The sequence below is a fragment of the Grammomys surdaster genome, unplaced genomic scaffold (assembly GCF_004785775.1).
Source record: "Grammomys surdaster isolate TR1022 unplaced genomic scaffold, NIH_TR_1.0 66, whole genome shotgun sequence".
NCBI lineage: Eukaryota > Metazoa > Chordata > Mammalia > Rodentia > Muridae > Grammomys > Grammomys surdaster.
The window spans coordinates 4,039,144-4,053,783 of NW_021604568.1; the positions used below are offsets into that span (position 1 = coordinate 4,039,144).

At 41.5% G+C, this 14,640-nt stretch overlaps 1 protein-coding gene across 1 annotated transcript in view; it reads left to right on the top strand.

The window, feature by feature from the left end:
- Positions 1-14,640, top strand: part of LOC114627578 (acyl-CoA desaturase 3-like) — a 32,463-nt gene that overhangs the window by 13,833 nt on the left and 3,990 nt on the right. Inside the window, exons 3-4 of the mRNA XM_028775464.1 lie at positions 12,475-12,605; positions 14,525-14,640. The exon at positions 14,525-14,640 is cut by the window's right edge and continues 51 nt beyond it. Of these exons, the coding sequence (XP_028631297.1) occupies positions 12,475-12,605; positions 14,525-14,640 (247 nt within the window). The remainder of the gene's footprint in view (positions 1-12,474; positions 12,606-14,524) is intronic.

Here is a 14,640-nt window from a genome sequence, read left to right on the forward strand (position 1 = left end):
CTCTCTCTCTCTCTCTCTCTCTCTCTCTCTCTCTCTCTCTCTCTCATGAGACAGCTTCTCATGTAGCCTTGGCTGGCCTGGAACCCTCTCTAGCAGAGAATGACCTTAAGTCTGATTTTCTGGCCAGGCGGTGGTGGCGCACGCCTTTAATCCCAGCACTTGGAAGGCAGAGGCAGGCGGATTTCTGAGTTTGAGGCCAGCCTGGTCTACAGAGTGAGTTCCAGGACAGCCAGGGCTACACAGAGAAACCCTGTCTCGAAAAAACAAAACAAAACAAAACAACAACAACAAAAAGTCTGATTTTCTGGGTCCACTTCCCAAGTGTAGGCATTATAGTGTCCATCACCACAACTGGTTTATTTTGTTTGATTTTTCAGAATCTCATTGTGTTACCTATACTGTCTTGGAACTCTTATGCAGTCCAGGCTAGCCTTGAATCCTCCTGCTTCAGCCTGCTGGGATTACATCCTTAGCTAACCTCTTTGGCAAAAGTAGCCTGGGGTGTTTTGTGGTTTGTTTGTTAAACCCATGACCTCGGGCATACTAGACAGGTACTCTACCGCTGTGGCATATCTTTAAATCTTGGGAATACTTTAACTGACAGAACCAGGTGAGTGCTGGGCACCAAGCTCTGAAACCATGTGCAGGGTTCACTGCAGGGTAGCAATGCAGCATGGAGGTAACCAGCAGCCCTAGAACAAATTTTTGTATCATTTACTTGACTGCCTGTCCCAGCCCTTCCTTCCTGCCACAGGAGAACCAGGTTCTACCTAGGGGACATGGCAATAAGGTACCATACCAACTCCGTGGGCTTCATGCTGAGCCCAGTCAGGGAACATAGACAGGGTATTCTGCAAAGGAGCAGAAGCCATTGAAAAGGAAAAGTACAAAAAAGGGTTGGTTATCCTTACAACCATTCAGACCTTAGCCCCTGGCCAGATCAGGCTGGTTTGGCCTGGAGGAGGGTGAGGCAGCCTCCCCTAACACACAAGTGTGCGGGTATGTGGCTCTGCTACTCCAGGTAGGTCGTCAGGGTGCAGCACATGCCAGTCAACAAGATGCTCTTCAGATATTTACATAACAAAATGCTTTACCTTCTACTCTCTATCCAGCCTGCAGCTGTCCCTTTTCCATGAAGCCCTCTGGACTAAGACCTCTCTGACAAGACTGAGGGCCAAAGAACAAACCTTCCTACCCCTCACCTGAGGGGAAAGCTCTTTCGTCATCAGTGTGGACACATACAATCCTTCCTTGGGGACAGGGAAAGGACCTATGTGACCTAAGCTATTGGCAGACTAAGAACATGACTCAATGTCAGGAGGATTGTCACTCAGTTCCCCTGTTAAGATAGCATTGTCTGTACTCTGGAGCCAATATGCCTTAGTGATCAGCAGTATGGAGCAGACTCAGACACTTTTCTTGGTACTCTGGCTCTGCTCCAAGCCTTCCTTTTCTCTCCTCCTGTGACTTCAGGGTTTGCCCTCCAGTGACTTCTCTGTACAGGTACAGTCAGATCCTCTTCATGGGAAGACCTCAGTCACCACAGAGTCAGAGGCTGCAAATCATCTGAGCTCTCATTTCAGTTCAAAAGGATATGGTCAGTCCTTCCCTAAGACAGACATGGTCCCTATGGTTGTCTGGGGGGGGGGGTTTCTATAGAAGGACCAGGATGACACACAGGAGGCAGAAGAGAGGAGAAAAGAGACTTAGAAAGCTGTTAACTCTTGATGCAGAAGGACACATAGCAGTTTGTACAATGTTTGCTGTCTCCAATCTTGGCTAAGTTCTGTAACCCCTGAGGTTCTATGGCTTCCAGATGCCCCCTAGGGTACTTTATAGTGCTTCTAACAAGGCCTCAGACCGTCATCCTAGTTCTACCAATCAGAGGAACAGACGGGTACACAAAGTTTCCACTCCCCATTAGAGAGACTGATCTTGTAGGTTTTGAGTTGAGGTGCTGTGTTCCCAGGAAGTGTTTGATAGGGGTGGGACTGGATCAGTGCTCTGACCCTGCAAGAACACTTAGCTTTTAACTTCATCAACATACTCACCCAGCTAGTAAATAGCTAGAGACTGTTGGGGTTCAGAAATTGCCACACAAACCATGTGAAAACTAATCTCAGTTAAGCAAGAATAGTTTACTGAATGTGCACCGTAATACTGGTCAGATCAGAGGCATAGCTCAGAATTATCTCAACTGTGGCAACAGATATCTTTTTCTGTCAGCTCATAAAGGATAAAACCACAGAAACCACAATGAGTTCATACGCAGGAACAGGAAGTACCACCCAGTGGTCAGCTCTGACTCAAGCTATTTCAGACACAATAGTTCATACTGACCTCTGATTTGATGGGCGCTATGTAAAGCTTTGTGGAATTTCTTAAGGTTAGCAAGCCTCATACAGAACATTCAGAACGGACAGAACAAAACAGGGTGTGTGGTCAGCATGTCTTTGCTCTGAGCCAAGTTACTTCTCTGTGTCAATGACTGGTAGGCATGGTACAGCAACAATAGGAAATAACTGGCAGACATGGAACAAAATGGCTACGGCTATGCTGGGAAGTCCCAGGTGTTCCTAGCCTTCTTCTCCAGAATAATGGTACACCAGAGGCAACAGATGTACAAGTAAGCAAAAGTTAGAAGTTTCAGTGATGCTAAAGGGACTACTACAGGGGGATAGTCCCAAGACACAAGCAAACCAAGTGCCCTTTGGAGGTACTAAATAGTAAGAGGAAACCCCTGCCGTTAACATCTGTACATTACAGTGTAGCAGATACTGAGACTCTGATATCTTAAATAAGCAGAGATCTTGTCCTTCCTAGGACAGGGAGAGGGTTTAACATTGTGTTGGAGCTACTGATGTCTAAGACCCTGTTGCTGGTGACCTGGAATCTCTGGATGGTGAGCATCATCCCAGAGTCATTACCAGATACATAAGGGTGGAATCTCCAAGTCTTCTCTGTATCCCAGAAGTTATTTATATCATTTTTATCTTAATTTGAATGGGGTTGATTTTCCCCAGTTTTTCTAGACTGGCTCTCAACTCTCTGTAGCTGAAAATAATTATCTGTATTAGTTACCCTGGAAGCTAATGCTTCATCACCCGACGTAGCACAAAAGTACACACGTCATGTTCCTCCACAGTCAAGGTCTTCAACTGAGGGACAGGCATATACCTATACCTGAAGGTGCCCAAACTATTTTCCATATTCTAGACCCTATATCCAAAAGACCTAAAGAATGAGGATATGTTCCATTTTGGCCCAAACAATTTATATAAGTCAAACATGAGGGTAGGGGAACTATAAGCAATGATATTTAGGCTTTCGTCTGTAGTTCTAATCAACAGTCATATGTACTGTACTGGAGCATGTGACTCAGCAGCCCAAGGCAACACAAAATAGAAAACCAGTGTCCAGAATCTTTTATCCGTCTGATTTTTTTTGTTGTTGTTTTTCAAGACAGGGTTTCTCAGTATAGCCCTGGCTGTCCTGGAACTCACTCTGTAGACCAGGCTGGCCTCGAACTCAGAAATCTGCCTGCCTCTGCCTCCCAAGTGCTGGGATTAAAGGCATGCGCCACCACCACCCGGCTATCTGTCTAATTTTTAATGGGTTCTGTGAGTGTTGTCTAACAACCCATTGCTGGTCTGGGTCCAGATGTTTGGGGAAGAGAGGGTGAACTTCAGATAAGAATGATGAATCCAGGATTGGATCCCATTTATTTTCATGGCCATCAGGGTGGCCAGGATCACAAAGTGGGGTCCTTTTCAGAGTGGGCCGGGGGAGTTCCTTTTTGACTTAGCAGTTTACCCTGTAAGGAGGGATAACGGACACACGTCATATCTTCCTTCTGTAACTGCTTTCTACTGACATTAGGACATTGTCTAAGGGGCCCAGGAAGGCTGAAACACTAGTCAAAGGCTAGACAATGGGGCATTTATTAGAAGCATTTACTTAGCTAATCCAGATGAAAGACAGGGAGCCATCACATCGGTTGGACTGGTTGACATTAGCCTTTGACAATTCCAGAGATCAGCAGCCCTACAGCTGATCCCTGGATGGAATCTGTCAGCCAGGTGAAAATCTGCTGCCACAAGTATAGACTAGGGACAAAAATTTGAATTGTCTAGTAATTGGAAAAGGAATTCCAAGACCAAGGGAAAATCCCACTTTCAAGAACAGGCAGGTGTACTTATCTGGGATCCATGGATCTGTGACAGGTGGGTACAAGTCTTAGGATTCTTGATTCCCTGAAGCTTATACAAACTTTAGTTTACAAAAGGATGTATGTTAGTATTTACTATTGTATTGAAATCCATATTTTAGAAAAAAGATAGTGTCTGTTAGACAACTGGAATAGACTCATCCCTTTGAGACCTTGTAATAGCTGTAGGTTTGAGTTAAAAGGCACAGAAATTCTCTCCTCAATCCAAAAAGCCAGGTATATGCAGGTATATGCAGGTTGGACAGAGATATTTTTAGCATAATGAGAAGCATCTATAAGCATATATTCAGAAGACAACCAAAAGGAAAATTAAAATCGTGAGCTTGTGACTGAATTGTAAACTGCCAGCATCTCATTAGCTTCTCAGAACTCCATTGATAAATATTAAAATTCTAGACATTGAAATAACAATGGCATGTGGGGGAATATTAAACATTTCCCATTTTTTGCTTTAAATTATTTTTATACCTTTATAACTTGAATCTATATATCTTAAAACATCTTAGATTTTCAAATCTTAAACATCTTTTTAGACTCTCCAACATTTATAATTTGTATTTATCAACCTTCAACATCTTTTTATATGATTTTCCTTTTTTCTTGGATATTTTATTTATTTACATTTCAGATGTCATCCCCTTTCCTCATTTCCACCCCCAGAAACCCCCTATCCCATCCCCCTCCTCCTTTTTGTCTTATACCATTTTAATTGCTTGTTTATATAGTGGATTGCGTTGATGAATTTCCATATATTGAACCATCCCTGCATTCCTGGGATAAAGCCTACTTGATCATGATCATGATGGATGATTGTTTCTATGTGTTCTTGGATTCAGTTTGAGAGAATTTTATTGAGTATTTTTGCATCGATATCCATAAGGGAGATTGGCCTGAAGTTCTCTTTCTTTGTTGGGTCTTTGTGTGGTTTAGGTATGAGTGTAATTGTGGCTTTATAGAACGAATTGGGTAGTGTTCCTTCTGTTTCTATTTTGTGGAATAGTTTATAGAGAATTGGAATTAGGTCTTCTTGGAAAGTCTGATAGAATTCTTCACTAAAACCATCTGGTCCTGGGCTTTTTTCGGTGGGGAGACTTTTAATGCTATTTCTTTAGGGGTTATGAGACTGTTTAGATGGTTTATCTGGGCCCGATTTAACGTTGGTACCTGGTATCTGTTTAGAAAATTGTCTATTTCATCCAGATTTTTCAGTTTTGTTGAGTATAGGCTTTTGTAGTAGGATCTGATGATTTTTTTGAATTTCCTCAGTTTCTGTTGTTATGTCTCCCTTTTCATTTCTGATTTTATTAATTTGGATACTGTCTCCATGCTCTCTGGTTAGTCTGGCTAAGGGTTGATCTATCTTGTTGATTTTCTCAAAGAATCAGTTCCTGGTTTAGTTGATTCTTTGTATAGTCCTTTTTTGTTTCTACTTGGTTGATTTCAACCCTGAGTTTGATTATTTCCTGCCATCTACTCCTTTTGGGTGTATTTGCTTCTTTTTGTTTTAGCGCTTTCAGGTGTGCTGTCAAGCTGCTAGTAGTGTATGCTCTCTCCAGTTTCTTTTTGTAGGCACTTAGAGCTATGAGTTTTCCTCTTAGCACTGCTTTCATTGTTTCCCACAAGTTTTGGTATGATGTGTCTTCATTTTCATTAAATTCTAAAAAGTCTTTAGTTTCTTTCTTTATTTCTTCCCTGGCCAAGTTATCATTGAGTAGAGCATTGTTCAGTTTTCATGTATATGTGGGCTTTCCATTGATTTTGTTGTTACTAAAGACCAGCTTTAGTCCATGGTGATCTGATAGGATGCAAGGGATTATTTCAATTTTCTTGTATCTGTTGAGGCCTGTTTTGTGACCAATTGTATGGTCAATTTTGGAGAAAGTACCATGAGGTGCTGAGAAGAATGTATATTTCTTTGTTTTTGGATGAAATGTTCTATAGATATCTGCTAAATCCATTTGGTTCATAACTTCTCTTAGTTTCACTGTGTCTCTGTTAGTTTCTGTTTTCATGATCTGTACATTGATGAGAGTAGGGTGCTCAAGTCTCCCACTATTATTGTGTGAGATGCAAAGTGTGCTTTGAGCTTTAGTAAAGTTTCTTTTATGAATGTCGATGCCCTTGCATTTGGAGCACAGATGCTCAGAATTGAGATTTCATCTTGGTTGATTTTTCCTTTGATGAGGATGAACTGTTCTTCCTTATCTTTTTTGATAACTTTTGGTTGAAAGTTGATTTTATTCCATATTAGAATGGCTACTCCAGCTTGTTTCTTGGGACCATTTGCTTGGAAAATTGATTTCCAACCTTTACTCTGAGGTAGTGTCTGTCTCTGTCACTGAGGTGCGTTTCCTGTATGCAGCAAAATGCTGGGTTCTGTTTATATATCCAGTCCATTAGTCTATGTCTTTTTCTTGGGGAATTGAGTCCATTGATGTTAAGATATATTAAAGAAAAGTGACTGTTGCTTCTTGTTATTAGAGGTGGAGTTATGTTTGTGTGGCTATCTTGTTTTGGGTTTGTTGGAAGAAGATTACTTTCTTGCTTTTTCTAGGGTATAATTTCCCTCCTTGTGTTGGAGTTTTCCCTCTATTATTCTTTGTAGGGCTGGATTTGTGGAAAGATGTTATGTAAATTTGGTTTTGTTATGGAATATCTTGGTTTCTCCATCTATGGTAATTGAGAATTTTGCTGGGTATAGTAGCCTGGGATGGCATTTGTGTTCTCTTAGAATCTGTATGACAATCTGCCCAGAACATTCTGGCTTTTATAGTCTCTGGTAAGAAGTCTAGTGTAATTCTGATAGATCTGCCTTTATAAGTTACTTGACCTTTTTTTCTTACTGCTTTTAATATTCTTTGTTTTGTGCATTTGGTGTTTTGATTATTATATGATGGGAGGAATTTCTTTTCTGATCTAGTCTATTTGGAGTTCTGTAGGCGTCTTTATGTTCATAGGCATTTCTTTCTTTAGGTTAGGGAGGTTTTCTTCTATAATTTTGTTGAAGATATTTATTGGCCCTTTAAGTTGGGAATCTTCACTCTCTTCTATACCTATTATCCTTAAGTTGGGTCTTCTCATTGTGTCCTGGATTTCCTGGATGTTTTGGGTTAGGAGCTTTTTGCATTTTGCATTTTCTTTGACAGTTGTGTTAATGTTTTCTATGGTATCTTCTGCACCTTAGATTCTCTCTTCTATCTCTTGTATTCTGTTGGTGATACTTGCATCTATGACTCTTGATCTTTTTCCTAGGTTTTCTATCTCCAGGGTTGTCTCTCTTTGTGATTTCTTTATTGTTTCTACTTCCATTTTTATGTCCTGGATAGTTTTGTTCAAGTCCTACACCCATTTGGTTGTGTTTTCTTGGAATTCTTTAAGGGATTTTTGTGTTTCCTTTTTAAGGGCTTCTACCGGTTTACCTGTGTTTTCCTGTATTTCTTTGAAGGAATTATTTATGTCCTTCTTAAAGTCCTCTATCATCAACATGAGAAGCGATTTTAAATCTGAATCTTGATTTTCCAGTGTCATGGGGTGTCCAGGACTTGCTATGGTGGGAGAACTAAGTTCTGATGATGCCAAGTACCCTTGGTTGCTGATGCTTATGTTCTTGCACTTACCTATCACCATCTGGTTATCTCTAGTGCTACCTTCACTCACTGTCTCTGACTGGAGCCTGTCTCTCCTGTTATCTTGGTTGTGTCAGAACTCCTCAGAGTCCAGCTGTCTCTGTGATCCTGTGATCCTGGGTATAAAAGCTCCTGGGAGTCTGGCTTTTTTTGGGATCCTGAGATCCTGTCGTGACCAAGCTCCTGAGATCTTGTGATCCTATGATCTTATGTTCCTGGGTATGTTAGAGCTCCTCAGAGTCCAGCCTCCTCTGAGGATTCTGGGATTGGGTGCAGAGCTGGCACCCTAGGTCTGCTCAGGGTACTGGTGCAGACCGGAAGGAGCCCATGTCACTTGCTTGGAGGGAGTTCCTGGGTCCCTACAGGTCCCAGTTACTCCTTGTATAAGGGGTGGGCTGTCACAGCCTTCTCACTTAAGATCCTGGGATTGTTAGAGCTTCTGGGAGTCCAGCCTCCTGGGGGGGGGGGTTCTGGGATTGGGTGAAGAGCTGGCCTTAAATAATTTTCTTATTATCTTTCGAGTTTATTAATGTTCTCTAGGCTTTGTCAACCGTATTATCAATCTCAATAATTTTTAGACCTATAAACACTCTTTTCAGATCTTAAGTAAGTTTTAGATTTTATACTTTTTCCATTCAATAACTTATTATGAGATACAGGCAGGTGATGATTGAGAGTGGTCATTTAATATGAAGCCTCCGAGCAAGGCAGCCTGTTTGCCCTTTTTAACAACACAATGGTGGATTAGCTTGAGGTGAGGAGTTAGTTGCCTATTGGGTTTTTGTTTGTTTGTTTGATTGATTGATTGATTTTTCTTTTTAACTGTTAAGCTGTCAATGTGATCAGAAACCTGAAGAAGGATAAGTTGTAACCTAGATGGGCCTATGTATCATTTAAAATGACAGAGACTAGTCTGTATTTTATTACCGAGACAGTTTTCAACCCAGGCTCCCATGTTTCTATGGCACCCAGGGCAGAGGCAGTCTTTGATCATGAGGCCCAGAAGATGAAGAGGCTTTTTCCTGTGGAAGAGGAACATGGGAGAGACTGACCTCACCTTGAACTTAAGCAATGTGTGGCAGTCAATTCTCTAGTTGTCCTCTGTTTATCCACAGTTCAGGCTAGGCTCTGGGAGCAGGCAAAGCACTGGGGCAGTTATGCCCCAGGGATATCATACCATAATCCCAATAGAGTCCTTTGTCATTGTGTCCATATCTTCTTGGAGACCTTAGTTGGTCAGTGTTATATTTTGGGAGTTTCTGTCTGTCGTAGTAAGTTTAAATATATTAAATGCCATATTCAGCAAATCTCTGACTGGTTTGAGGGCTAGTACCTACCTAGCATATGTGAGTTAAGCAATCTTTGTTCTTAAGGTTTTTTTTTGCTCTAATGTTTGTACCTTACAAACATTAAACAGGAAACTAAATAGCTTTAACCTTGTAATTAACAGTGTTAGTAGCCGGGCAGTGGTGGCGCACACCTTTGATCCCAGCACTTGCAGAGATAGGCGGATTTCTGAGTTCAAGGGCAGCCTGATCTACAGAGTGAGTTCCAGGACAGCCAGGGCTATACAGAGAAACCCTGTCTCGAAAAACCAAAAAAAAAAAAAAAAAAAAAAAAAAAAAACAGTGTTAGTAGTACTCAGCATGACTTGAAATATATTTCTGAATACGTTAAAGGATTTGATCGTCTTCAAGGTTACTGATATCAGTCTCTGTTAGGTTTGAATCTTAAAAATTACAGCTCTGAATTGAAGCTCCTCTAGTATCAAAATAAAATTTTTTTACCCCATAAACATATTCCATAAAGAGAATAGGAAGATTTTTGACCTTTATTTTGTAGAATATAACAGAACACAACAGTTTCCCATATGATTTAGTTTAAGCTGAAGCCAGTGTCAGGAAAGGAAAGGGTTAACATTTTGGGGAAAATGGCAAAGACCTTGGCTAATAGGGCTCTTATCAGCTTGGCTCAGTTCCTTTGGTGGAAAAGAGGGAACTGCTGGAGCCTGGCCTGAGCTCAGGTGAGCAGAAAGGAATTGGGAATAGATTTCACGAGCCAGTGATTCTTAACCTTTTTGATATTATAAACCTCTAAAAAAAATTTTAAATGAATAAATTCCTTAATTTTTATTCTTGGTATCATTACCATAATTTACAGAGCAATATGTACCTGATCTAATGAAAAGAAAAAGAAAAAGGCAAAACTACAACAGATAAAAAGACCTCAGGAATATATATCATATACCTGACATCTTATGTCATCAATCAATAGCTGTATTTTTTTTCCAAACGGCAGCTATGACAGTCCTGAACAAGAAGGGTTTCCTGTTTAAGCTGCAGTAACTTTCCTGACCATGCATCATGGTTCCTTCTGTGGTAGATTTTTACAGTTCCTCTAATGCATTTGGGACAGGATGACTGTCTCAAAGTAACCCACAGCTTTCCTGACATCTCCTCACTCTCTCTCCTAAGAACTGCGGCTGTTTCTGTTGTATTTGAAAACCTTTTGCCATCATATTTACCATCAGAACATCCCACTATCACAAGGACGGCCCGAGCTTTTTCTTTTTTCATCATGATTGTCGCCCCTTCATGCGTCCATAATTTGATTGCTGCTATTCAGTATAATTTCTAAAGTTATTATAGTTTTTCCACAATTGTCATAGTCATTTTCATGAAAATTTCCTCCTTCATTGTAACTAACATATATTAATAAAGATGTTCCAATAAAACATTCAACAAAATTTAAAATGTCCCATGGCTTTATATATTTAACTATAATTTTTAAAAGTTCCTTTTGCAATATTAAAATAAAGCATCCTTTAAAAAAAAATGAAGTCACACAGCATAACCATAATTTTTAGAAGACAAAGCCAAGTTCTAACAGGGTAACCATAAGTTTAGAAGACAAAACCTTTTTTTTTTTAGTAGATTAAACAATCCAGGGTTTCTAAAATAAATATCAAATCCATTTTTTGTTGTTAAAAAATTTATCTATCAGCTAGAAAAGTTCTTGTATACCAATGCATGAGGGTGCAGTTTTAATACCTCATTAAAGAAACATTGTTTTAAATCCTATCTTTTATAAGTCTGATTTCTAGGACAGGAATTGCATAAAATATTATTCCAATGTAAAAGTATCTTTAGAGACCTGTTTCCCTGAGTTGGCTCATGCTGTGTGTTGTTGCCCACCTTTCGGTCTCCAAAACCAGAAGCAAAACCAAAACAAGGTACAGCCTTTCTCCAAGGCTGCCAAATACAAATGGACTAGAGATTATGAATGTAATTTTTACCAGATAGTATATATTATTGATGTTAGAGAAAGAGTCTTTTGTTTTAGATAAAAGGGGAGAAATGTTGCAGGATATTTGATCACACTGTGTACCCCAAGATTGTGAACTGGAAAAACCTTATTCTGTAGCTCAGTCCTAGCACACACCTTTAACCCAAGAGCTTTCTGTAAACAGAAAATAGACTCAATGATAGGTCAAGAGTTGGAGCAAACAACCATTTGACAGGGACTGAACATGAGAAAGCCCAAGAAAGAGAAAGGAGGGTCTTGGGGGCTGGAGAGGGCTCAGCTGTTAAGAGCACTGACTGCTCTTCCAGAGTTCAATTCCCAGCAACTATATGGAGGCTCACAGCCATCTGTAATGGGATCTGATGCCTCTTCTGGTATGTCTGAAGACAGAAATGGAGTGTATGTACTCACATATATAAAATAAATGGATAAATTTGAGAGAGAGAGAGAGAGAGAGAGAGAGAGAGAGAGAGAGAGAGAGAGAGAGAGGAGGGTCTCTGAGATGAAGGGTATTTAAGATGGCGTGGAAAAAGAGAAAGAGCCTTTTCCTTCTTAGGATGTGGGTGGAGTAAGAAGGTCAGCTGGGTGCTCCACCTCTTGACCTATCATTGACTTTCTTTAATCCTGCTTACAGAAAGCTCTTTGGATTAAAGGTGTGTGCGAGGGCTGAGCCACATCACAACAAGGCTTTTCCAGTTCACAGTCTTGAGGTTCACAATGTGATCAACTATCCTACAACACAAGATAATGTTAAGGATCAGTGAAGCTCAAGCCTCTGTGTAAGTGGGACTGTGTGCAAGGCTGACTTGTACCGAGATCCTTGCTACAGGCCTGAAATGCTGCAGTAACTACAGGCTGACAGTCATGGCCCCATGCCCCATGAATCTCTGCTTCAGTGGAAGTTAAGCTCTGACTGAAATTTTCTAAACATTCTTGATTATGGATATTTAGGTCTGAAGTAGTCGATGATCTTGAACCCCTTGGGGAAATGATCTGAAGGTCAAAGGGCATAGAACCTAGAAAAGTGTTGCAGTGGTCTGACAACTAAAGCAGGATAATGCTGTGGACAACGCCAACAACCTGTCTTCTTTGCAGCATCCTGTCTTTCTGCCCACTTTGCGCCTGGGTCTTCCTGACTCACGTCTATTCCTAGGTGGAGTGGTTAGAGGTGATGATTATTTTTCGCAGGGCTGAATGCTATGATGTCTCAAAGAACAACCCATAGGTTCCTTCAAATCCTAAGAAGCAAACTGGCATGGGGAGGATGTTCTTGGACACTTAACAGTTAGCTGACTCCTCCGTTGTCCATCCCAACAGCATTCCTTTACTTCGTGATCAGTATTGAGGGCATTGGAGCTGGAGCTCATCGCCTATGGAGCCACCGAACGTACAAAGCGCGGCTGCCCCTGCGGCTCTTCCTCATCATGGCCAACACCATGGCGTTCCAGGTAAGAAGCTGATGCCCTTCTTCCTTGTGTCTCTGCTCTATGGGTGATCCAGGGCAGAGTGGGAGACATCAGAACCCAGAAAGGTAGTCTTCAGTGGTCTTCTCAAGTACATGCTCAGTATAGAGAGAAATTCCCACAGCATGGGATATCTCAGGGTCACTGGGAAGGGAAAGAGAAGTTGGTAGAACAGGTTCTCCAGGCATAACTTTTTTTTTTTTTTTTGTAAATATAGCTTTTATTCACCTGATGGAATTGTCCTCTCTGAGGCTCCATCCATCTGCTAACCTAGGCCTAGTCTTGGAAGCTTCTAACCTCTGCACAATCTAATCTAGGCCTAGAGTGTTTTCAGCCTCTGAGACTCACTGTGAATAAGCTCACCCTTTCTTGTTCTTTGTGAACTCTGGTTGGCTGGTTCGACTCAGCTGTTGTGGCTCAAACTCCTCTCCAGGCTAACTGCTTCAATCTGGTTTCTCTGTTTTCTCCTGAATTGCTCTGTGTGGCCACAAACTAACTCTAGCAATATGTTGTGGTCGTCTGGCTCCTTCTCATTCTCTGGTTTGTTCTGTTGTTGCCTGTGTCTAGCTTCTTCTCTCTGCAGCCTGTCTCTATACCAATGCCCCAGTAAACCGGGGCCTTCTTTTTTCCTTTCTGCATTCTCCCTTAAGTAGCTTCCCTTTCCTGTTCTCATGAGACTTGGCAAGCATAACTTTTTTGAACCCTAAACTTCCTGAGTTATGGCTGCTGTAGTCCTTTGGTTTAAAGGACCATAGAGTACCAACAAGACGCTGACTATGGTTCCCTAAACACTCAATCAACAATAAATCATGCTTTGCTGTGACTGTCTTTGAACTCTACTATAACAGGATGTGGGAAATGTCACAGATTCAAGAACTCTCTTGTTTCAGGTAATAAGAGCAAACATTTCTATAGTTCCATGTGCTGGACACTGGGCCAGCATTTGACACGGATTAACTCCTTAAGTCTTCACAACCAGGATGCCAGGAAGTGGGCCTCATTGTTCCACTCACTGAACAGATGAGGAAACCGGGTCACTGAGACATTAAAGAAGCTTACCTTGTTGTCCTATCAAGGGCTACCATGATGGATAACTCAAGCACAGAGGATGGTGCTTGCAACAAGTTTACAGTGGATATATTATAGGAAATTAGGAGAGGGACACTCACCTAGCCATAGGCTGTTGCTTACAGTATGGGATTTGGCTTGGAAGATAAGGGGGGAGATACTAGAAAACTAATTAATTACTTTGCCTTGACAATATCTGAGGCTCTTATCATGTGTGTAATCACCTCGCTCTGACAATGTATAAGGCGAAGGCTCCCAGTCTCTGTGTTTAGAGGACAAAAAGAAGAGGCACATTAGCACATGCTTGAAGAAATGGATAAAGTTCAGAAAAGCCCGGAGGTCATTCAGAAATGTGCTCATGCTTCTACGTCCTACGTCGGTCCTCTTGGGTTACAACCCACTTGTGATGGCAGTGACACAGAGTTTGTGCAGCTTTACAACAACACTGGAGCCGAGGCCATCTGTTTCATAATCTCTCTGTCCCTGATCAATTCCTTGAAAGGAACCTTGTCTCATGTTACTTGTGTAAAGAGACACCATGTTCTCTGCTGATGAAATTCTCTGAACATTAAGACCCGCCTTCCATCTACCCACCATGCAACCTTGGGAAGCAACAGTATTCTTTTGTTCTGAGTCTTTTTAAATTGCTTTTTCACAGAAGCTCCAGGGGCAAGTGTGCAGGAGAGGGTGTTGCCAAGGCCTCCTTGGGAGACAGAGTGCCTAGGACTCTGAGAGTTGGGCTGAGAGTCTGAGGCCCTTGCAGACATCTAGGACCTTGCATTCTTCTTGGAGGGCAACTCTTCTCAACACTGGGCTCCTCTTCCCTGTGCTTCCAGAATGACGTGTATGAATGGGCCCGAGACCACCGCGCCCACCACAAGTTCTCAGAAACACACGCTGACCCCCACAATTCCCGCCGGGGCTTTTTCTTCTCTCACGTGGGCTGGCTGCT